Below are 25,532 nucleotides of genomic sequence, written 5' to 3'. Positions count from 1 at the left end.
GCTTGAACCCAGGAGTTAGAGGCTACAGTGAAGTATGATCATGCCACTGTACTCCAGGCTAGATGACAAAACAAGATCCACAAAAAAAAAGCGTATTTGCCATCTGAAATCTATATTTCCTTTGCCCTGTTGATATGGTTTGGCTCTGTGTTCCCACCCAAATCTCGTCTTGTAGCTTCCGTATTTCCCACATGTTGTGGGAGGGACCCAGTGGGAGATGATTGAATTATAGGGGTGGGTCTTTCCCTTGCTGTTTTCACGATAGTGAATGGGTCTCATGAGAGCTGATGGCTTTAAAATCAGGAGTTGCCCTGCACAAGCTCTCTTTTTGCCTGCTGCCATCCAGGTAAGATGTAACTTGCTCCTCCTTGCCTTCTACCATGATTGTGAGGCCTCCCCAGCCATGTGGAACTGTAATAAACCTCTTTCTTTTGTAAATTGCCCAGTCTCATGTGTGTCTTTATCAGCAGCATGAAAATGGACTAATACACCTGTACCATCCTTTTGGGGTTTATTTCTTCTTCTTTCCTAATTTCCATTGGATGACTAAAGTTTCTTCTGCTGGCTTAAAAATTACTTCTTTTGTTGTTCCTCTTGTGCAGTTGTGCTGAACGTAATAACCAAGTGTGTATTTATTTAAATCTATTGATTTGTTTAACATATCATTACCTGTATCTTCCCTCTAACAAAACACTTTCACATATTCTCATATCCCTTTGTTTTTATAGACCCAAAACAGAGGATTGGTCTATAAACCTTTCATCTCTCCTTCATCATTTAGGAATTTTGCCCCAATATTTTACTTTTAGCTTTTATTCATTTACTTTCTCCTTTTATTTCTGTTATTTCTAGACTCCTTTTTAAATAGTAAACTTAATTAAGCTATTTGATAACCATTACTTTCAATATTCTTTGCAGAATCTCCTGGATTTGTTTCTATTATTATTTCAATGCTTTCTCCAAAAATTATTTTAGTGTAGGTCATTGTGAGGCAAACCTTCTGATGTCTTATATGCCCATGGATGTATATATTACCTCCTCATATTTGTATGACATATTCAATAATGAACTGGAAATTCTAGCCAATTCAATGAGGTTCTAGCCAGTGTAATAACAAGAAATAAAAGATGTCTAGATTGGAATAGAAGAAATAAAACTGTCTTTATTTGCAGAAATCATGGTTGTCTAGCAGAATATCCAAAATCTACAGAAAACTGAGTTTAGCAAAGTTGCAAGATATAAGATTAATATACAAAATTAATTATATTTCTGTATACTAGCAATTAACAATCAGAAATGGAAAATTTTAAAGCAGTGTTATTTACAGTAGTATCAGAATGTGAAATATTAGGGATAATTCTGACCAAAAGAAAGTGCAAACCTATATACTGAAAACTGTAAAACATTGCTGAGGGAAATTACAGAAGTCCTAAATAAATGGTGTATATACTGTGTCTCTGGATCATAAGACTCTATATTGTTTTTGTTTTTGTTTTTGTTTTGTTTTGAGATGGAGTCTTGCTCTGTTACCTAGGCTGGAGTGCAGTGTCATGATCTCAGGTCACTGCAACCTCCACCTCCCGAGTTCAAGCAATTCTCTGCCTCAGCCTCCTGAGTAGCTGGGACTATAGGTGTGTGCCACCATGTCTGGCTAAAATTTTTAGTAGAGATGGAGTTTCACAATGTTGGCCAGGCTGGTGTCACACTCCTGACCTCATGATCCAACAACCTCAGCCCCCCAAGGTGCTGGGATTACAGGCATGAGCCACTGCACCCGGCCTCTATATTGTTAAGATGTCAATTATCTTATATATTGGTAGTATCTAAAAATGTTAAACATATATCTAACATATAACCCAGCCATTCTATTCCTAGCCAAGAGAAATGAAAGCATATATCCACACAAAAATTTGCACATGAATGGCCATAGCAGCTTTCTTTGTAATAGCCCGAAACTGGGAATGAACCAAATGTCCATCAAAAACTGAATGGCTAAATAAATTGTAGTACATGTGTACAATGAAATGTTAGTCTCAGTAAAAAAGAATTATATACATGCTTTAACATGAATGAATCTCAAAGTAATTTTACTGAGCAGGGAAAAAACAGACAGAAAAGGATACATGCTGTTTGGTTCCACTTACGTAAACTTATAGAGATTTCAAAATGATCTGTAATGATAAAAAGCAAATCAAGGGTTTTCAGGAGATAGGAGTGCATGTGGAGAGATGTAGAAAGGAATGCTTTCAAGGGAATAGGAAAAACTTCTAGGGGTGGTGGATACGTTATCTTGATAGTGGTGATGGTTTAATAGGTGTTATTTATTATGCCAGTTTATCAAATTGTATATTTTAAATTTACTTCATGTCAGTTATACTCAGTGAAATAGATATATAGAGATAAATATCTTATCTACATATATAAATTCATATGTTATATGAGTGGGGAGGGGGAGAGAGATGGTACCAAAAGATAATTGGAGTTCATAAATTGGGAATAATAATTGTAGGTGGAGAAAGCAGGAAAGAAACATTCTAGGGAGAGACAACAGCATATACAAAGTTAGGAAGAACAGGATATGCTTAAAGAATCAAAAAAGACCAGTATGGCTAAAATTTGGTGAGCAAGGTATAGAGTGATATGGTTTCATGCTGTTGAGGTACACAGTGACCACATCATGGAGGCTATTGAAGGACGTATTAAGGTAATTGAGCATTATCTAAAGAGAGTAGACCTCACTGAGGTTTCAGCTCAGGAGAGACATTATCCAGTTTTACATTTTTAATGGATTCCCTCTGGCTTCAGTATAGTAAATGGATTGGAAGGGGACAAGACAAGATACAGAAGACTAATAAGACTACTTATTGCAGCACTCCCCACTATAGGTGTTCATGGTTTGAACTAGACTGGTGAAGTGTAAATGGAAAGAAGTGGATGGACTTAGGTACTATTTAGGAGGTGGCTTTAGTAGGACTTGATGTTTGATTGGGAGACGTGACAGGGAGAGAGAGATATCAAGGGTAACTTCCAAATTTCTAACTTGCACAAGTTTCCAACCTAATACCTTGTGATGTCTGCCCATCACTGAAAAAGCAAATACTATAGGAGGCCTAAATTTTATGGGCAAGGTTATGACATTCAAGTGGCGATATTAAGTCAGCAATTAAATATTCTCAGCTGGAGCTGAGGGAGGAGGTCAAATATTAATTTGAGAGTCATCAGTATATACATAATGTCTTAGTCAGAGCCCTGTTAGGAAGCAGATGGAATGCTCAATTGGAATTTTGAGGAAACTACCTACAGAAATGTAGACAGGGTTAAAAAAGTCAACAAAGAGTTCTGGGAAACCCAGAGACTATCAATGGTAGGAAGCCATTACTGTCCTTAGACCTGAAATGGTAAAGGGAAGAAATGATGTTACTAGAATCAAGTTGAGATCAGAAACTGCTGGAAAAGAGGCATCTGACAGGAGCTATAGTTGAGAATAACCCAACCACTTACAGGATGCCAAAGATAGAAGGAAATGGGAGAAATAAATATATTACCTTTCTCTCCTCTCACTTTTCAATATCCTAGTCACGCATCACTTTGACCAACCCCAACTGGAAGCCAGAGGGCAAGAGAACACCAGCGATGCAGTACGTTGAAAGTCAGATTCCCAGGACAAGTTGCAAGATAGAGAAGGGGTGGTCAATGGATCTGGGGAACAAATGAAAGAAAACAAACACAAATTTTGTTGAACAAACAGTGGGAAGGAGGTTTAGAACCAAGCTGTGAGGAACTCTAACATTTAAAAGTCAGATAAAGGAGGAAAGAGACTGAGAGGAGTGATTATAATAGGTAAGAAAAAAATGAATGTGGTGTCGTGGAGACTTAAGAAAATATTTCAAAAAGGAGAATGTCATCAACATGTATAATAATCTCGAGAAACTGTGTTGGACACTTGTTTCATTAATTTTGTTTTTTGTGGGATTTTTGTGTGTAGACTCTTTTTGTGTTTGTTTTGCTACTCAGCATCTTTATCCCATTTTTTAATTTAAAAATCCCTCTTTTTGAGTTTTGGTGAAAGGCCACCGTTTACTACAGTAGCCAGAAGTTCCAAATTCTTACTTCCTTGTCCCTTGAAACAAGGATGCATGCTCTGACCTAGGCCTGATCAGTTAGTTATATTCACCTTCAAATGGGGAGTTAGTGATACACAGAGGCAGGGACAGTAGAGAGTCTGTTCTGGTGGCAGTGGCAGTAACATCAACAGCTCTCAGTTTCCAGGGATGACGGTGGCATCAGTAATAGTGTTCAATGTCCAGCAGCAGATGTAGTACATGCTGTAGTTTTCAAATTCTGGCTTCCTGACATCACTTTAATTCTGCCCATTTTCCAAACCTGATTCTCCAGGTTTATCTGTGATTATGTGAGCTACCAAATGTGTTTTCAATGTCTTTTCTGCCTTTATTATCCAGGATTCGTTTCTGGTATTTGCAAGTAAGGACTCTGACTAATATGTAGATCTAGTAAAATGAAGTGATGATCATGTATTTTAGTACGTAGAGGTCATCAGTAACTTTAGCAAAGAATCTTGTCAGGTTGGGGGCAGGAATAGGATTGGAGTTCTTGAGGAGAGAGAGTGGACAGTGAGAAAATCAGGATATACAAACCACTCAATGGAGAAGTTTGGTTCTGAAGGAGAAAATAGGGCAATGACCAGAGAATAAATTTAAAGTAGAAAGTTATTTTTAAATGTGAGAATCCTGACCATGTTTAAATGCTCATCAGAAGGACCTAGTAGATATGGAGAAGGGAAGGGAAAATCTGAGTATGAATTAGACAACAAAACCTGCATATTCTAGCTCCACTTCCTAAGTTACTCTAATTGGGAACCATTTTTTAAAAAAACAGATTCTGAGCCATAGAACAGATTCTGTCCCTTAATGTATGACAGCATGACCAGTACAGAAAGCTCATTGCACTTTGAAAGAAACAAATGGATTACAGTAATGTTAAATACTGTTGCAATATACCTCCTAGGGCCATGAAGTTGAATGGTAACTAATATTGCCATTAGCAAGCAATTAACTACCAGATCATAAGTCATCATCTGCTACTTTTTGGCATTTTCACAGAACAAGTTAGACGAATTTTACATGCATACTTAGAATATTAGGGTGTCAAGTGTTGAAATGTTTTATATCCATCAAAACAAAAATAAAATAACTTTCTCTTGAGGATCCCTTTGTGAATCCAAGGTTTGCACATGCTGTTGGCATTTACACACATGGAAATATTTTCTATAAATGTCTCTGCTCTCTGTAGAATATTTTATATGGAATGAGAATTATAATGTTTTATAAGGAGTCATTCTGTTGTTCAGTAAAATAAGGTAGCAATGGCTAACTGGGCATTAGGGAAAGTGATTTCTAAGAGAAGTATTTCTCAAACCTACTGTGGAAATAGAAAAACTACTTAAGAGGAATAAGGCCATTTCTAAATACTAGCAAGTTCCTTGGAGTATTTTCAACTGAGGATAAGGACATCTTTCCACTGGTCTTTTTTTTTTTTTTTTTTTTTTTTTATCATGGCACCATGGTGTTCCTTGGCTTACCTTTAAAGACTGCTGGGTTTTTCCACTGAGAAAAATATTTATTCTGGGATTTTTAGCATTATGCAACTGCCTGATTTTCCTAAACAATGTTCTTTCTTTTCTTTCTTTCTTTTTTTTTTTTTTTTTTTTTTTTTTTTTTTTTTTTTTTTTGGAGTGTGGCCAAGGAATTAAAGAATTCTTGGCATATTCACTCTGCAGTTTCGATGTTTTTTCAAGATCATGTGACTGTAACTGAAGGACATTATTGGGGAGGCTCACTGTTGCCTGCGTGAATTTCCTTCTGTACAAATGAGTGTTTTGAGGCCAGTCAACTTAGCACATCTGTAGTAAATGAGTCTACCATGCTGTTTTCTTCGAGTTGGACTTCTGTACAAGCATAGTACCTCAATCATTTAGGAAAAAGCAAAACAACTTTTCCTTGCAAAGATCATAAATCCATTTATCATCAAAAGGAATGCTTACCAGTCTTTTTATTTTTTTATTGCTGTAGCTAATAAAACTGGTCATTGGAAAAGAGGGAAAGAAATAAAACTAATGACTTGACTTAGGACAAATCAAGGCCTTTCAATCTTGACTTTGCAGTTTGCCAGGTGAACACAAGCATAAGTGTTGTCTAAAATGAGTTTCTTGTCTTAAAGGAACATTGAAAATCCTGAATTTTCCATTTGTGGATTGTATCCAGTAAAGGAGGAAAAACACACTTCATCAGCACCTTTGTAGTAGGACCACCATCGAAGCTTCTATTAGGAAATCCAGCCACCCTGCCACCCATCTGGGCTGTGTGTTCGCACAGGCTAGTCACATGAAAGAAACTTTTCTTTCTAAGAAGGTACATTTTTTCTTCACAGTATTATGGAGAAAGAGACCTACCTTCGTTGTCCAGACCTCCATTTAGCAAATCCTGTCATCTCATTATTACGAGGTTGATTATTCAGTTATGGCTTATCCTGATTGCTACTTTTTCCCTCCCCACCAACCCCCACCCTGCCGCTTGTTTTGGCCCTTTTTCTGCTCATTAGGAACTGTTACAGAGCAACAAAGCTCAGTGTATTTGGCAGCGTATCAGCAACAAAATGAAATTTCTACTAAAGGATTTAACTTTCTTAGTTGAATTTTCCATGACTCCCAATCAGATAAAGTTCATACTTTTTTTTTTTTTTTTTTTTTTCTTTTTCAATAGAGACAGGGTCTCTCTCTGTCACCCAGGCTGGAGTACAGTGGTGTGATCTTAGCTCACTGCAGCCTTGAACACCTGGGCTCAAGTGATCCTCCTACCTCAGACTCCCAAGTAACTGGGACTACAGGCATACACCACCACATTCCGCTCATTTATTGTTTTTTATTTTTGTAGAGATGAGGTCTCACCATCTTGCTTAGGCTAGCCTTGAACTCCCGAACTCAAGCAATTATCCCACCTCAGCCTCCCAAAGTGCTGGGATTATAGGCATGAGCCACCATGCTCAGTGGTTTATACTCTTTATGGAATAGTGTTTCTTCATGGTCTAGCCTCTGTTGACATTTCCAGACATTATTCTACCTTGCTTCTGATGTGTGCTGTGCATTTCAGTCATAATCACAGCTAACAGTTATTAAATGCTTACTGTATCCCAAGAACTGTTCCAGGTGCTAATGTGTATTAAGTGATTTAACCCTCACAAAACCTCCATGAAGTAGAGATAGCTGTTACATCCAGTTTACAGAAAAGGAAGCTGAGACCGAGAGAGACTAAATAACTTCCCCAGGTTCACACAGACAGCAAGTAATCCAGTCAGAATTCAAACCAGGCATCTTCCTTTCAGAGCTATGCTTCTTCAAGTATGCCTATTTACTTAGCCCCCAAAATTCTGTTATTTCCCTCACTTTCTAGCCTTCGTGTAGTTTATTTCCACTGCTTAGAAAGCTCTTCCATTTTTCCCTCTAACTTTATGGTGATCTTTTAGGACTTAATTGAACTATTACCTCCTTCAATCACTTTTCTAGTCAGAGCTGAGCTTGTCTGCTCTGAGCTTCTGGATGCTCAGTACACTGCCTCCATCAGAGCATGGATGTTATCTTCCTTTCTTTCTGTCCCAAGAGTCCTGTAGAATCACCTAGCACCATGTCAGGCCCATAGGAGAAGATCAATAAACATTTGGGAATTGAATGTTCTTTTTCTTTTTTCTTTTTTTTTTTTTTTTTTTTTTTTTTTTTTTGATGGAGTCTCACTCTGTCGCCCAGGCTGGAGTGCAGTGGCGCAGTCTTGGCTCACTGTCACCTCCACCTCCCTGGTTCACACCATTCTCCTGCCTCAGCCTTCCTAGTAACTGGGACTACAGATGCCCGCCACCATGCCTGGCTAATTTTTTTTGTATTTTTAGTAGACACGGGGTTTCACCATGTTACCCAGGATGGTCTTGATCTCCTGACCTCATGATCCACCCTCCTCAGCCTCCCAAAGTACTGGGATTACAGGCCTGAGCCCCCGCGCCCAACTGGGAATTGAATGTTCTTTGCATAGTTGTTAGGATCTTGGAGACCTGGGTTTAAAATCTAAATGCGATAGCTATTTGACATCTTAAGCAGCAGTTATAAAATGAGTACAATAGTATTATACTTCATATGGTTTTTATAAGAATCAAATGAAATATTGTATGTAAAATGCATAGTGCACTACATGTATTTATTGGGTATCATCTTTTCATAATAATAAATATAAATGATTAAGCTGACACGCATTCATTCAAAAAATATTTGTTTAGTGCCTACTAAGAGCCGGGAGTTAGGGAATATAGCAGTGAATAACGGGCAAAAAACTGCCCTCATGGAGTTTGGTGTGTTCACAGGGTTGTGGGAGAATCAAATAAGATAGTATGAGTAGATTATTTTTTATTTTTTAAATAAAAGGATAGACATTTATTTCTCCATAATGATGTGAACTCAGACATATCTAAGAGTCAAAGTATAGATGAAAACATCTTTCAGTCCCTGTTAGTCCTGTGATTGGATGTCGAGACTTAGGTAAAGGAGATTTCATAAAATACCCTTATTTTGTCAAATATCATAGTGACATTTGCACTATTTTTTAGGATTGATAAACCATCAGTTGTAAATAATTTCTGTGAAGTAAAACAATGTCAAAATACCTGTATTCATTAAGGTTGAGCAAGAGATTATATACTCTTGGGAACAGATGTGAGTCAAACAGACCTATCTTCACTACCTTACGACCTGCCTCAACTGTGCTCTCAGTTCCATAAGCTTTAATATGTTTAGAGATTCAAAACTAAAAGTACCTCCTAACTTTAGTATACAGCTCATTCATAAATCTTATTTCTAGCAACTGGCTACATTACTTATGATTGGCACTGCACGAAAATGTTATGAATGCTACATTATTTATATAAAATGTAGCCTTGCATATAATCACCTAATAATTACTATCCCACATATTTTTAAACACCAATCCTTTGCTAGGAGGGATATATTTAGTAAACCAAATAAAATGAGAAATTCCTCCTTAAACAGAAGTGTTTTGAGTTGCTCAGAGTAAAGGAAGTAAAGTATTACTTACATAACTTCAGGGTTTGCTGGCTTAAGAAAAAAAATAGTACTTACATTTCCTAATAATCCAGGATATTATACTTATTTTTGTACTACAGAAAGTAAATTAATTTTTCTCAGTATCTTCTCACATAGTTAATAACTATACAAACGTATAAACTATATAAACTATATACACATAAGGTGCCTGGCAGAAGAGAAAGGAAAAAACTGTTTTTAGAAAAATGTTAAGGTAGTACTTTAAAGAAAAATATCAACTAATATGAAGTTCAGTGTCATTTTAAGTTTATCATTCTACTGCGAGAAATCAATAAAATTCATATTTGAAATATTTGTAATTTCACTTAGCATAATTTTAAATATAATATTTTTAGTTATTTTTAAAATGTAGATTTTTATCATTGTCTGGATTTCACACATTTTATTTTTTAGTGCTTATTTGTAATATATTTGTTTCAATCCTAATGAGAATAAGGCGGCTAAGCCAAAGAGCTGGGGCAGTAACGGAGCGACACTTCCTTTGGTGTGTTTCACTATTATATACACATACGTCATCATCATTCCAAAATTTGCCTCTGTATCTTTCTTCTATACGTGGTGCAGATAGCCCCATTTTCCTTCCCAGATCTTTCCATTCCATTCGAAAATGAAGGCAGACTTACACTAAAACGATGTCTTCCTTTCCCCAGAGGGAAGTCAAAGTGAAAAGCAATGCCTTCTTTCCTTAACTGACACCAGATCAAACAAAATAATGTGAAACATAATGCTATTCATTTCTGACAAATGGAATGCACTCAATAAAAGGAACTCCTGTCGTTGTGGTTGATGTTGTTGTTGTCATTACTGATCCAAGTACTTGTTTCTTTAGAGTCCAAAGACTTAGGAAGCCATGGGTTTCAGTCCTGTCAAAACTGACAACACTTTCCTGCTGGTTTAAAACTTATTTCAGTAGGGAGACTGGCTCCTATCTGGGAATAAAGGAAGTCTCTGGTCATGCGACATCATATACTCTTATAATTACATTAATTTTTAATACACATGTAAACTGTTCATTGATTTTTGCCATCTCTGACCAAAGTTAATAATTATGGTTATATTTACTTTTTAAAATTTACCCAGAATGATTTACCATGGGTTGAATGGTTTTTAGACAAATCATTTAAAAGACATTGGAAAGAATGCCTACGGTTAGCATTTGTTTCTCTTGCAAACAAAATTAATCAGCCATCTGTGTATTCATAATAAGAAATGTTTGTTCTTTACTTGTATGAAACATTGTTTGGAACTTTGAACAGAACACTCTGCTACCATCCTCAAATTTCTCTCTAAGAAACCAACAAGCATAGTAAATGACTTGGAATGTATTCATTCTACTGGGTTAAATATCTGATAGCACTGCAAGTAAAATGAAGTTGCTAGTTTACAGTTAGCCCTAATGACAAGTTTTGTGTTCCTTATTATTCTCAATCAAAAATACCTCTTGACTTCAGGAGTGTTCAGTAGTACCTGAATGTCTGTTGTCATGTATCACTCGAAAGATACATTTTTTATATTAGAAAATGAAGAACTTTGAAATTGCCTAGAATTATAAGTAAAGTGAGGCAAAGTGGTCCTATTTTATAATTAGGCAACTTTGAGGCATCTTAAAATCATCTAGGATAATGAGTTCTAATGATGCATCTCCCTACAATATCCATTACCTCTATAAAATATCTGGGGATAAGAGGCTCACAAACTTGCAAGACAACCTAATGCTTTTTTAAAAAATTCTCACAGTGATCTACAGCTATAACTTAACTTTGCAACTGGTTTAACACTGAAGTTACTTTGTTTATTACTTTGCTTTTTTTTTTTCCCCTGCTTACATGCCCTTTCTTTCATCTTGTATGTATGACTTTTTAAAATCTGCTCTCTCTTCAGGTTTCTTTAGGTCCTTTAACTATTTTTGTTTTTATTGGGGAGGGTGCTATTCATCAGAATTTTGTTTTTAAAATTTGCCTTTCCTGTAAAGTCATATCCCCATTAGAGACCTGGTCATTGGTATACACCTGTGTCTTCTCTGAACATTTTTGAAAATTTATATCCCAATGTCTCAGATGAGTATCATTTGTATTGATGATCTCTAAAGTGGCACCATCTTATGACTCCAGGGTTCTCATCATTCATGTGGAAAGTACACTACCAGATAATCTATCCCATAGGTATGGAACAGAAAGGCTCACGGAAAATTAAAACAAATATAAAACACTTAGAAGCCAGGGGTAAGAAATGGGATAAGATAATACACTTAGAATGAGGCACAAGCAACTTAGAAGAACCACGTCACCCACAGTATGGATCTCTTGCTCTCGCTCTCTCTCTCTCCCCTCTTTCCTTCCCTCCTCTTCTCTTTCTCTCTGTCTCTCTTTCTCCCTTTCTCGTTCCCTCTCTCTTCCTCCCTCTTCCTCCCTTTCTCCTTCTATGAGGATTTTGCCCTTGTAATGGTTCCTTTGAAATATGGAGCCCCACTAATGCAGATAAATGGTGAGAGATAGTTGGGACAAAAAAAGACTTAAAGGTCAAGCTGAGGAACATGAACCTATATCCTATATGTACCTCCCTAGTAAGCACCCAGCATAGGGCATGAACCTAGTAGACACAAAATACATTATTTTAGTGAGTTTTGTGGCCATGAAGAAAATCTTCTTAGAAAGGGTAATTTTAAAAATGTTCTTAATTATCTTTTACTATAAGCAAGAAAATAATAAAATATGTGATTACATAATTTGAAGAAAATATTATTTGAAAAAAAGGAAAAATGCTTTGGCACTAAAATCAAAATTGACTTTACTTTTTAAATACCATTCTCTCAACCAGGCCTTCCACAGAAATTACTGTAGTCTGTCTTGAGCCAAAACATCTCTCCCACCACATTTATAACTTTAAGGGCAATATCTTTGTATTATGATCGTGATTCAGTTTCTTCTCACTAATTTCTTTTCTGATTACCACTAAAGGTAACTTCCCCTCCTCAGAACCTCTCAGGTATTTACATTACATCTCTCTTCTCTGGAATTTTTTTTAAACTTTTGCTGGCATTACAATTATTTATATAGTACATTCCATCACATTGCATTGTTTTGTTTTTCTTTTTCCTATTTATTTATTTGTTTATTTCTGAGACAGGGTCTCACTCTGTTGCCCAGGCTAGAGTGCAGTGGCATGATCATGGCTGACTGCATCCTCGAACTCCTGGGCTCAAGCGATTCTCTCACCTCAGCTTCCCAAGTAGCTGAGCCTACAGATGTTCTCAATACCATGCCCTGGCAATTTTTCTTTCTTTTCTTTTCTTTTCTTTTTTTTTCTTAGAGATAGGGTGTCACTGTGTCACCCAGACTGGTCTCAAACTCCTGGGCTCAAGTAATCCTCCCACCTTAGCCTCTACCAAAGTGCTGGGGTTACAGGGATGAGCCACCACACCTGGTCTCATCTTTTTCATTTAATTTTAAGCTTCTTAAAAACAAGAACCATATTTTATTTATATCTATATTTTTAAAGGGTTTCCCATGGTACCTTCCTTATGCATAGGTGATATTCAATAAGTATTTGTTGAATACATGGAGAAACTATTGAATAACCAAATTCAATATCCTAAGAATAAACTCAGAAAGTAACAGTCATTCCTAGAAGAGAAGTCAACAAACTTTTTCTGTAAATATGAATACATATTTCTGTAAATATTCATATAAATATGAATAAATTTTAGTATTTGCAGGAAGCAAACTCAAGGGTATTGCTTGCAAACTTATGCAAGAAGAGAGAAATTGTTCACAGAATTTTTATTCATGAAATTAAAAATATAATTAGGTAAAAATTTTGTAATGCAAGACTAGTAATGAGAAAAGTGGCATGCTTTGTATAGGATAACACTTAGCTTATAAAATCTGCTTTCTCTGTGGGTTTCTTTAAGTTTTCAGCTGTTTTTATTTTATTGGGGAGGGTGCTATTCATCAGAATTTTGTTTTTAAAGCTTGCTTTTCCAGTAAAGCAAGCTTATTACAGTTCCCTGTTGTCAAAATTTTCTGCATTTGTTAATGCTGTTAATGTTGACCTGTAATGAGACTTTGCATATTTCACATATTTCATCTTTGAAAATTTTTTTCACACAGATGGATGCTGCCAAATGCTACAATTCATGAGCATATGATTTTAATTGAATATACTGATTGCTTGAAAAGAATATCCAGAATTCTATTAGGTTCTTCTCCTGATTTTGCCTTTTAGCATGTCATTTCCTTGTAGATTAATCATTTTCAATTGTAAGTTAGGTGGAAATTCCTCAAGTGCACAGTCACATGGATTTTGAATTATGGAAATTTATGGCATCTAGGTCTAAGATATGCTATTGAAACTGTTTGAGTTCAGAAAATCTACCCACCATAAGCGTTCCAAATTTATCCAATAATTCTTTTTTTGATCCATAGCTGTCAGTTTTATTGCATCCTAGCAGAATCCACAGAAGATTGTACTGATTTAGTGTTTAACTTGTTTGAAAATATTCTCACTTGCAGTCACCCCACAGACTATTTATACAATTCTTCCATCTCAGCATTCACTCCTTTTCAGACTCAGCATTGACTCCTTGAATGAACAACTGAGCAGTATTGCTATTTTCTATTGACTCATCAAGAACCAACAGGCCATGCTGGTGGGAAGAGAAGAAAAAAAGAAAGAACCTTGTTTTTTAACTGATTGTTGATGCTGCACCAGTGTCCTCAACATTTCAAGCAGCTATTCTTGCCAAAAAGCTAACAATCTTAAATAAATGTATTTTTGCTATAGATTTAATTAAGTCATCCATAAGGGATTTTCCTCATTGGGCTAATGAATGAAGTGAACACTCGGAAACTTACCTCAGTTGCAGCCTCATTTTCATTTTGTTGTGAAGAGATTCTGCTGTGAAAAAATACTCCATGTTACATTTTCTAATTTTTCTGACTGTTGCATTCCTGTGAGGTAGAAATATTATATTGTGTGCCTAGTCTGATAATGTTGATGTATACTTTATAATTTTTAAGCATAACTATAATAATATTACATAGTAAATGCAAGGCTTTGATATCTAATTTGATAAGAAAATAATTCATTTTCCATGGTGCCTTAAAAAAACACAATATTCGAAGTCCACTTTTCTCTTCTTGTTTTGATATGATAGCATGCACTGGTAATAAGTAAAATAAAGTGTCACAGTAATATATGTTCCACTTGAAACACTATTATATTATAACTGCATCACTACAATTTGTAGTACACCAAGCAACAGTGCAAAGCAATGGAAGTGCCATGTAAGATCTCTACCATGACACAAAATCCCTTCAAAACATCAGTGACTCCAGGAGTTGGTTTTTTGAAAAACAATTAATGAAATAGATCATTATCTAATCTAATAAAGAAGAAAAGATAGAAGAATCAAATAGACACAATAAAAAATGATAAAGGAAATATCACCACTAACCCCACAAAAATGCAAACAATCGTCAGAGAATACTATAAACACCTCTATGCAAATAAACAGGACAATCAAAAAGAAATGGGTACATTCCTTGACACATACATCCTCCCAAGACTGAACCAGTTAAGAGTTGAATCCCTGAATAGACCAATATTCTGAAATTGAGGCAGTAATAAATAGCCTACCAACCAAAAATAAACCCAGAACTAGATGGATTCATGGCTGAATTCTACAAGAGGTACAAAGAGGGGCTGGTACCATTTCTTCTGAAACCATGTCAAACAATTGATAAGGAGGGACTCCTCCCTAACTAATTTTATGAGGCCAGCATCATCCTAATACCAAAACCTGGCAGAGATATAATAAAAAAAGAAAACTTAAGGCCAATATTCCTGATGAACATCAATGCAAAATCCTCAATAAAACACTGGCAAGCCACATCCAGCAGTACATCAAAAAGCTTATCCACCATGCTCAAGTTGGCTTCACCCCCGGGAGGCAAGGCTGGTTCAACACACACAAATCAATAAATGTAATTCATCACTTAAACAGAACTAAAGACAAAAACCACATGATTATCTCGGTAGATGCAGAAAAGGCCTTCAATAAAATTCAACATCCCCTCATATTAAAAACTCTCAATAAACTAGGTATTGACAAAACATACCTCAAAATAATAGGAGCCTTTTATGACAAACCCACAACTGATATCATACTGAATGGGCAAAAGCTGGAAGCATTCCCCTTGAAAACCGGCACAAGGCAAGGATACCCCCTCTCATCACTCCTATTCAACACAGTATTGGAAGTTCTGTCCAGGGCAAACAGGCAAGAGAAAGGGTATTCAAATAGGAAGAGAGGAAATCAAATTGTCTCTGTTTGTAGATGACATGATCCTGTATCTAAAAAACCCCTTCTTCTCAGCCCAAAAGCTCCTTAAGCTGATAAGCAACTTCAGCAAAGTCTCAGGATACAAAATCAATGTTCAGAAACCACAAGCATTCCCACACACAAACAGCAGACAAGCAGAGAACCAAATCATGAGTGAACTCCCATTCACAATTGCTACAAAGAGAATAAAATGCCTAGGAATATAGCTAACAAGGGAAATAAAGGACCTTTTCAAGGAGAACTACAAAACACTGCTCAAGGAAATCAGAGAGGACACAAATGGAAAAACGTTCCATGCTTGTGCATAGGAAGAATTAATATTGTGAAAATGACCATACTGCCCAAGGTAATTTATATATTCAATACTATTCCCATAAAACTACCATTGACATTCTTCAAAGAATTAGAAACAACTATTTCTTAAAGTTCATATGTAGCCAAAAAAAAGAGCCCACATAGCCAAGACAATATGAAGCAAAAAGAACAAATCTAGAAGCATCACTCTGCCTGATTTCAAACTATATTACAAAGCTACAATAACCAAAGCAGCATGGTACTGATACAAAAACAGACACATAGACCAATGGACCAGAATAGAGAACTCAGAAATAAGACCACACACCTACAACCATCTGATCTTTGACAAGCCTGACAAAAACAAGCAATGTGGAAAGGATTCCCTCTTTAATAAATGGTGCTGGGAGAACTGGCTAGCCATATGCAGAAAATTGAAACTGGACCCCTTCCTTACACCTTATACAAAGATTAACTCATGATGGATTAAAGACTTAAATGTAAAACCCAAAACTGTAAAAACCCTAGAAGAAAATCTAGGCAATACCATTCAGGACATAGGCTGGGCAATGACTTCATGACGAAAACATCAAAAGCAATTGCAACAAAAGCAAAAATTGACAAATGGGATCTAATTAAACTAAAGTGCTTCTGCACAGCAAAAGAAACTGTCATCAGAGTGAAGAAACAACCTACAGAAGGGGAGAAAATTTTTTGCAGTCTATCCATCTGACAAATATCTAATATCCAGAATCTACAAGGAGCTTAAGCAAATTTACAAGTAAAAAACAACCGCATTAAAAAGTGGGCAAAGGGCTGGGCATGGTTGCTCACCCCTATAATCCCAGCACTTGGGGAAGCCGAGACGGGTGGATGATAAGGTCAGGAGATTGAGACCATCCTGGCTAACACCATGAAACCCTGTCTCTACTAAAAAAACAAAAACATTAGCTGGGCATAGTGGCGGGCACCTGTAGTCCCAGCTACTCGGGAAGCTGAGGCAGGAGAATGGCGTGAACCCGGGAGGCAGAGCTTGCAGTGAGCAGAGATCACGCCCCTGCCCTCCAGCCTGGGCGACTGAGTGAGAATCCATCTCCAAAACAATAAAATTAAAGTAAAGTAAAGTAAAAAATAAAAAGTGGGCAAAGGACATGAACAGACACTTCGTAAAAGAAGACATTCATGCAGCCAACAAACATATCAAAAAATAGCTCAACATCATTGACTATTAGAGAAATGCAAATCAAAACCACAATGAGATACCATCTCACACCAGTCAGAATGGCAATTATTAAAAAGTCAGAAAACAACAGATACTTGCGAGGCTGCAGAGAAATAGGAATATTTTACACTGTTGGTGAGAATGTAAATTAGTCCAACCATTGTGGAAGACAGTGTGGTGATTCCTTGAAGACCGTGAGGAACCAAGGTCCAGGAATACCAGAAAAACCGTTTTACCCAGCAGTCCCATTACTGGGTATATACCCAAAGCAATATATATCATTCTGTCATAAAGATACATGCACGTGTATGTTCATTGCAGCACTATTCACAATAGCAAAGGCATGGAATCAACCCAGATGCCCATCAATGATAGACTGGATAAAGAAAATGTGGTACATATACAGCATGGAATACGATGCAGCCATAAAAAGGAATGACATCATGTCCTTTGCAGGGATATGGATGGAGCTGGAAGCCATTATCCTCAGCAAACTAATGCAGAAACAGAAAATCAAACATCTCATGTTCTCATAAGTGGGAGCTTAACAATGTGAACACATGGACACATGGAGGGGAACAACATCCACTGGGGCCTGTTGGTGGAGGTGGGACAGAGTGGGATGGAGAGCATTAGGAAAAATAGCTAACGCATGCTGGGCTTAAAACCTAGGCAATGGGTTGATAACTGGAGCAAATCACCATGGCACACGTTTACCTATGTAACAAACCTGCACATCCTGCACATGTACCCTGGAACTTAAAATGAAATTTTAAAAAACTCTGTCATAACTACTCAGCTCTGCTATTGTTGTGCAAATGCAGCCCTAAACAGTATATAAATGAATGAGCATGACTGTCCAGTAAAACTTTATATATACTGAAATTTTAATTTCATAGAATTTTCCATGTCTTTAAATATTATTCTTCTTTTCAATGTTTAACAATGTAAAAACTGTTCTTAGTTCATGAGATCTACAAAAACAAGTGATGGATTGAATTTAGTTTGCAAAGTATAGTTTGCCAACCTGATTTAGGATTTGGTTTTAAGGATATACTGTTTGCTTGCTTAACTTTATTTCCAGTTAAACTATTTTTAGCAAATTTTCTGGAATCATGTGTGGTTGAGGAATAGAATTTTCTTCTTAAGTAGACTTTCATCAGTCATTAGAGTTGTCATGTACACCACAGTATAATACAAGGTTAAAACACAACAAACATACTTCACACCTAGGCTATATAAGTAAGAAGGTAGTGGTGAACTTTGTATTGCTTCAGTGTTTTCATTTTAAAAAACCAAGATCATTGCATGAATGATAGAAATTTCAAGTGAGTGGTGTCTCTAAAAGAGTATTTAAACATTTCATCTTTTGGGAAAGAAGCCCAGGATAACTCCTGGGCATTATGTTAACAGCAGCCTTTCAGGACACAACTCTTCCTACATTTTATTGATCCTCTAAACTCACTTTTTAGAAGCTTTCCCAGTTTTCATTTCTTATCTGTGTTATTTAGGGCATCAGAGGCAGCCCAGGAAGAACAGGACTTGCTGGGGCTCCAGGTCCTCCAGGAGTAAAGGGTTCATCAGGCTTGCCAGGAAGCCCAGGAATTCAAGGCCCAAAGGTACTTTAATATTTTGTTCCGATGGGTGGGCAGTATTGGCCATCCTTTCTGGCCCTGAGTTCATTGGCTAGATCACAGGATGGTAAGATTAATAGTTTTTAATAGAATTTGGCAAATAGTAAAAACACATTAGGAAAAGAGAAAGTATGTGGCTTTGACATATCCATCTCCTGTGATAGCCACAGTACCTGTAATTTGGCATAACAACTCTTTGACCCAGGACTAGTGATGCTTTAAAAAATGCTACATCTTTGACTCATTTTGGTTCTTTTTCCTTCTCTGTCATCTATCTTCTTCTCCAAAACAGAGAAATCTTATTTACTTTCAGATAAATACTTTCTCAAATACAATTCATATTCCTCTGACTCTGAACCTAACCAACCAATTAATTAATCTGATAACTGTATAGACTGTTTCTTAGAGTTAATGTGACAGTAACTTAGTCTTACATTGCATTTATTGTGTGGAGTTTGTCACATGTCAATAGACTTTCCAGACAAAACCTCTTTTAGAAATATCTTATGCAGGATTGACCCAGACAACAGAAATTAGTCCAACATCTAAAGCTCTTTCATAAATGGCTAAGACTAAGACATTGGCACCTTTACCATTATTACCTCTTAACCTGATTTTCACAGTTCCACTTCTAAAGAATTTTCAGATTTCTGACCCATGTGGATAAACTGAAAATCATGACCCACTTGCTTACTGTTTACAATATTAGTCTTCTGTTAATGTTTATACCATGAATATTCCTTTGTACTAAATCCAAAGCAGCTAAGCAAATGCTAAAGCCAGTAAAAGAAATAAAGATCGCTACCTTTTGGCTTGAATTTGCAATAAGAAGGATCCATATTTGTCAAGCCCCAAAGTTGTATAGCTTTGTCTCAAGACAATGAGAGATAATTTGTTAATCTTAAAGAATCTTTGGCCAAAGTCTACCAAACATCATTTTTCATTAACCTATCTCTAAAGTCCACCTGATTCCTAAATTTACTTTTAGAAATGGTGTGAAAGATATTTCAACTCTCATTTCAAAAATAAAAATCAGTGAAAAAAGACTTGACTTTTAAAACTTCAATAATGTTGATTAAGTATATACTTAAAGTGACTTTTAGGGGATAAAGACAGTTCATATCAAAGGAACCTAGGGAGACAGATAATGGAAATTTTTTATTGATGGAATTAAAAAGATAATCATGGCTAAAACCAGAGTTTACACTTCAGGAGACTACTCTTTTTCTAGTATTAGATAGCTAAATCATCTCTGGATGGTATGGAAAACACAGAAAAATGATATCAATTCAAAATACAAGTGCTGGCCAGGCACAGTGGCTCACACTTGTAATTCTACCACTTTGGAAGGCCAGTGCAGGAAGATCACTTGAGGCTAGTAGTTCAAGACCAACCTGGGCAACACAGTGAGATCCTGTCACTGCAAAAAATAAAAAATTAGTTAGGTGCAATGATGTGTGCCTGTAGTCCCAGTTACTCAGGAGACTGAGTTGGGAGGATTGCTTGAGCCCAGGGGTTTAAGGCTATGGTAAGCCATGATCATACCACTGCACTACAGCCTGGGCAACAGAGCAAGACCCCATCTCTAATAAAAATAAAATAAATACATAAACAAAATATAAGTTCCATCACATCTAAGCATACCCACACATACCACACCCTCACTATCCTCTCTCAAGTCTTACTATCCTCCTAGTTTTATAGGTTCCCCCTTCCCTCTTCTTTCCACACATCACCACAATCTCTGGAATTTCCTTTTCCCACTGCTGCACTTCTGGTTCATTATAATTAAATACTACTTGTGTGGAAAATATTGGTAAACAAGATGAACATGCAAAATTTGATTTCCCCAGTGCCTTGTATTATGCCTAAGGATGGGCCTGTATTTGGGCTTCATTCAAAAGCCAATATGTTTATATGTTCTGAAGTGAATATCACTTTTCTTTGTTCTACCCATAGGGTGAACAAGGGCTACCTGGTCAATCTGGAATTCAAGGTACAAGAGGTCACCGAGGAGCACAAGGTGATCAAGGACCATGTGGAGAGCCTGGCCTGAAAGGGCAGCCTGTATGTACCACCTCAGAAATTCACCAAACACTTATTCTGCAGAACAGGCTACCATTGTACAATAATTATTATCATGTCAATTCACTTTGCAGGGAGAATATGGTGTTCAAGGTTTGACAGGTTTCCAAGGATTCCCAGGACCTAAAGTATGTTTACATACTTTCTTCTAGTCTTCTAACTATCTAGAAATAAAAGAGCTGTTGAAATATCAATACAGTCTCTAACTTGAGCTTTTTTAAATGTGTAAAATTTCAGTAGGTACATATTTATATATTTGAGTTTTGAATATGTCTGTTTTTAAAATTATGTAACTATACATTTTCCCAGAAATTTTAGTATATGATATGCTTTTGTTTTCTTTCATCCCTTTTCCCAAGCAGTTTATTATGAAAATTTTCAAACATACAGCAATGTTGAGAAATTTTTACAGTAAATGCCTATACCCATTACCTAAATTTTACCATTAACATTTTACCCTACTGGCATTATCATGCTTTTCCATCTATGTATCCCTCTCTCCCTTCATTGGTGTATTTCTAAGTAAACTGTAGGCCTCAGCACACTTCTTTCTGAATACTTCAGCATGCGCAACAGTATTATATTCCATTTTTAAAAGAGCAATTCTTGATAGATTGATGTAATTTTGTAAAATGTTCATATAGAGCTACAAATTTTATCTTTTTGTTTCTTATTGTATGTCTAGGGTCCTGAAGGGGATGCTGGCATTGTTGGGATATCAGGTCCTAAAGGTCCTGTTGGACAGAGAGTAAGTGTAAAGTCATTCTGCCTACCCAGAAACTGTAGTTCTTTGCTCACTGTAGGGCTTAAGAGCTCTAAATGTAATGTGCTACAAGTAAATAACTTAATAAAATGACTTTTAAGATAGAAACTCATAAGGGCACATGCAGAATTCAGTCTTTTGCAGTTCATATATTAGTTTGAGCAAAATACCTCATAGACCACCCATACTTCCCAGTCTTACTTTAAAAAAAAAAAAAAAGAATCATCAGAATTACTGTGAAGACTGGATAATGTATTAACTCACACCAGGAACAAAAACATACAGCAATTTCATGTTATAAGCATTAATACAACCAGAGACCACCTCCATGCACCACCTGGAAGAAGCTTGTGTATGACCAGAGATCTTCAGACCAGACTGAAAATATTTCCCAATAGCTGTGTTTTCCCAGCTCAGGGGCAGGTATCCCAAGAGAGTGATGAGGAACCGCTTAAATAGTTGCAAAAAACAGGGTCTGAAGAACTCCAGTTAGCAGTGAGTGCTTGTGATTGCAAATTGTAGAGAATATAAATAGGACAAATAAGCCACCAGTGGTTACTGATTATTGTTTTTAGTTTTTTGTTTTGTTTTATTTTAGTTTTTATTAACCAAAACTTTCTAATTGATGGGATGTTCTATAAAACTGAAAAAAAAAAACTGAAGAGAAAAAAAATCAAAAACTTCAAGTAATGGTTTGGCTGTGGTAGTAGCATCTCTATGACTCGTAGCAGCTGCAGGGGCAAGTGTAGAAAGAGCAGAGAAAGGAAGAAGGGAAGCAGTTCAGATGCAGGAGAAAGGTATCTTAAATGACTATTAAATGAAAGTCAAACTTTTAAAATCCTTCACTGCTTTCCTAACTCTTACAATAAATTGTTTTCAATAATGCAAAAAAGGCCAGACGCGGTGGCTCACACCTGTAATCTCAGCACTTTGGGAGGCCGAGGCGGGTGGATTGCTTGAGGTCAGGAGTTCAAGACCAGCCTGATCAATATGGTGAAACCCCGTCTCTAATAAAAATACAAAAAATTTAGCCGGGCGTGGTGGCACATGCCTGTAATCCCAGCTGCTCAGAAGGCTGAGGCAGGAGAATCACTTGAACCTAGGAGGCGAAGGTTGCAGTGAGCTGACACCACTGCACTCCAGCCTGGGCGACAAGACTCCGTCTCAATAAAAACAATCAAAACATAATGCAAAGAGGAGTATTGTCATAGTAATTGTTTAAAGACCTTTCTGAATATTTCTTCGACTATAAATGTATTAGCTATTTTCGTGATTTCTGAAGAACCAAGGAAGTTGAAGTTTGTAGGAAAAAACTAAAATGGGCATTTTGTATTCACTGAGAAATTATAGACTCTGTTCCTACTTTGGGAGGAATTGATCAGAAACTCACCTTATTCAAGGTTATCCTCATAATCAAATAACAGCTTAAAGTTTTAAGAGCACTTTTCATATTTAATTCTCACAATGTCCCTATGAGGTAAATGTTCTTATTCCTGTTTTACAAATGAAGAACTGAAGTTTAGTTGGTCACATGTGCTGCCCTCTGGTTCCTTACTGTATTGTACTTTTTCTCTATTTTGTGTTTCATGTTACCCAAACATGTTTCATGTACCCAAACATCTGCTCTTTCAACATCTGCACAGAAATTTATTCAAAACCTTGTTCATCATTCTATTCTTTTTTATATAAAGTAGTTTTATTTGTTATATGACATACGTGTAAAATGCATCATTGAAATTATCATCACTTAAAAATCATAATGCTAATTCACCAGTTTTTTAGAAATTATACAAATGTAACTCTCCTGATAGGAGACTTTAATAATATGCAAAATTGTGTCACATACTGTTAACCAAGATTATTATAATTTATGCTAATACTATAAGATTTTATATTAAAAAGGATAATTATGTAGACATGGCTCTTTTACCATTGTACAAGAGATTCTCTGGATTTTTTTTTTTTTTTTTTTAGTTATACTAACAGTGAGACTGTTTTTCTTTTACCTCAACAGGGAAACACTGGTCCCCTTGGCAGAGAAGGTATAATAGGCCCAACAGGTAGAACTGTAAGTTTATCATAATACAAGTCTTTTGTACTCTTTTTTTCTTTAATCCTATTTCTAGAATAATCTACAAAGAATTAGGGTATTTGAGAAGCAGTTGGAAAAAATAGACGTACATTTTCCTCTGGAAGATTATTTCTGAGAAGTTAGGGACCATATGTGTAATGAAGACAGTGTAAGTAAGTAGGTAGGCGTTTATAATTGGAGTTAAGAAAAGAAAATAGAACTGAGTCAGGAAGGGGAGAGCGTCATAAACACTTGAGCAATAAAAATAAATTATTCTTCTGAAGGAAAGAACATAGATAGCAAAAGATGTGCAGACATCCAAGATTTGAGTTTTTGGAAGTACCCACTATAAAGGAAGGAAAGAATCGTTCGAGAGAATAGGTTTCAAGAAAGGAGTGGTCAACAGTAATCTTTGAGAGAATAAGTTGCAGTAGAAGACAGAGTATAGGTTACAATGATGAAGGAAGTAGAGGAAAATATTTAATAATAATGTTCCTTAAATTCTTACAACAAACTTTTGCAGTAGATATTATTTTCATTTAACAGATGAGGAAACAGATGAGGTTTATGGAGATTCATCTAGTCATTCAAGGTGATAGACCTGGTGAATTACATAGCTCGTGTTTCTTACTTCAAGACCACCGCTCTTTCCACTCCATACAAGCTGTGTCTGGAGAGGAAATTGAGATATTACATGCCAGTGCCTTAAGAAATTTGGTTATGAAGTAAAACAGAGAAATGAGACAATGATTGGGCAAGTGATGTTGGGAAAGTTTTCCAACACTGATAATAGTATTAACAAACAAGGAGGACAGTAGAAAGGGTCAAACTGAGACTTAGAAAGGAAAGATTCATTCTATCTAGGGAATTGATTTTTTGAATTATTTGGAAGTTATTTATAGACACAGACAATTTAAAAATATGAAAATGGAATGCTTCAAATGTTTAATACCACTATTCTCTTTGATAAATTTAGAGAAGAAACCACCAAAGTTACTGGATATGTAAACAAAAGAAGTAAAATATATAACTCAGTATTTCTCTAGACTTTCCACATTTGCCACTCAGAGCTATATAAGATTGTAAGTGGGAGAATTCTCATATTTCAGTGAGTGGTTCTTCAGCAAGCTAAGGGACACATACTGTTCTGATTACAGAATGATTGTTCCCCTCTGTCAAAACTATGATGTATTAATTGGTCAAGGAAAATGTAATTTTAAAATTACTTAATTAAAATATCTTACTGTGTTTTGTTTATAGATAGTTCTTAATGACCCTTATAGTATTCAGCATGTACATCAATTTTTCCATATTGAGTTTTTTCTGCCCTGAGAATAAAAGTTCATTATGAAAGAATAAACATTTGAGATTGGAGAAAACATTGTGAAAAAAAATACCGGTGAGGGGTGACGGGCTTGCTTTTCTGATAAGAAAACAATACTACAAAGTCATTGTAAATGAAACTATATAGTAGTACAAAGAAATAAACAGATCAGTGTAACAGACTGAAGCCCAGAATTTGATCTTAAGTATATATAGGAATTTACTTATAACAAAAATGGCATATAATTGAAGAAGAATTGGCTGCAAATAATAGGAACCCTGAACCAAACTACTTTTAGCAATAAGAAAATTTGTATCACATTATAGGAAGGGCTTCAGATTTGCTTAATTTGGTGACTCAATTATCTTACCCAAGACCAGGTTCTTATGTCTCTCTTATATCTCTATGTCTCTACCCTGATATCCTGAATGTTGGCTTCATAATTAGGCGTATAGCAAGTTGACTACAATTTCTCAAGAACCACATCTAGATATAATTATCCAAAGGAAAAAAGTGGCATAAAGTACTATCATGGCAAAAGTAAGAATTTTTTTAGAAGTCTCCGGTTACATTTTTTTCATATCTTTAGCATTTAGCCAGATGCTTATTCCTACGTCA

The 25,532-nt window shown here is 36.0% G+C and overlaps 1 protein-coding gene across 1 annotated transcript in view; it reads left to right on the top strand.

The window, feature by feature from the left end:
* Positions 1-25,532, top strand: part of COL24A1 (collagen type XXIV alpha 1 chain) — a 388,303-nt gene that overhangs the window by 320,975 nt on the left and 41,796 nt on the right. Inside the window, exons 48-52 of the mRNA XM_030912579.1 lie at positions 18,549-18,656; positions 20,631-20,738; positions 20,831-20,884; positions 21,442-21,504; positions 23,534-23,587. Coding sequence (XP_030768439.1) covers positions 18,549-18,656; positions 20,631-20,738; positions 20,831-20,884; positions 21,442-21,504; positions 23,534-23,587 — 387 coding nt within the window. The remainder of the gene's footprint in view (positions 1-18,548; positions 18,657-20,630; positions 20,739-20,830; positions 20,885-21,441; positions 21,505-23,533; positions 23,588-25,532) is intronic.

This window comes from Rhinopithecus roxellana, chromosome 12 (genome assembly GCF_007565055.1).
Source record: "Rhinopithecus roxellana isolate Shanxi Qingling chromosome 12, ASM756505v1, whole genome shotgun sequence".
Classification (NCBI taxonomy): Eukaryota; Metazoa; Chordata; class Mammalia; order Primates; family Cercopithecidae; genus Rhinopithecus; species Rhinopithecus roxellana.
Note: the sequence above shows the minus strand (reverse complement) of the source record. Positions and strands in the feature narration are given on the sequence as shown.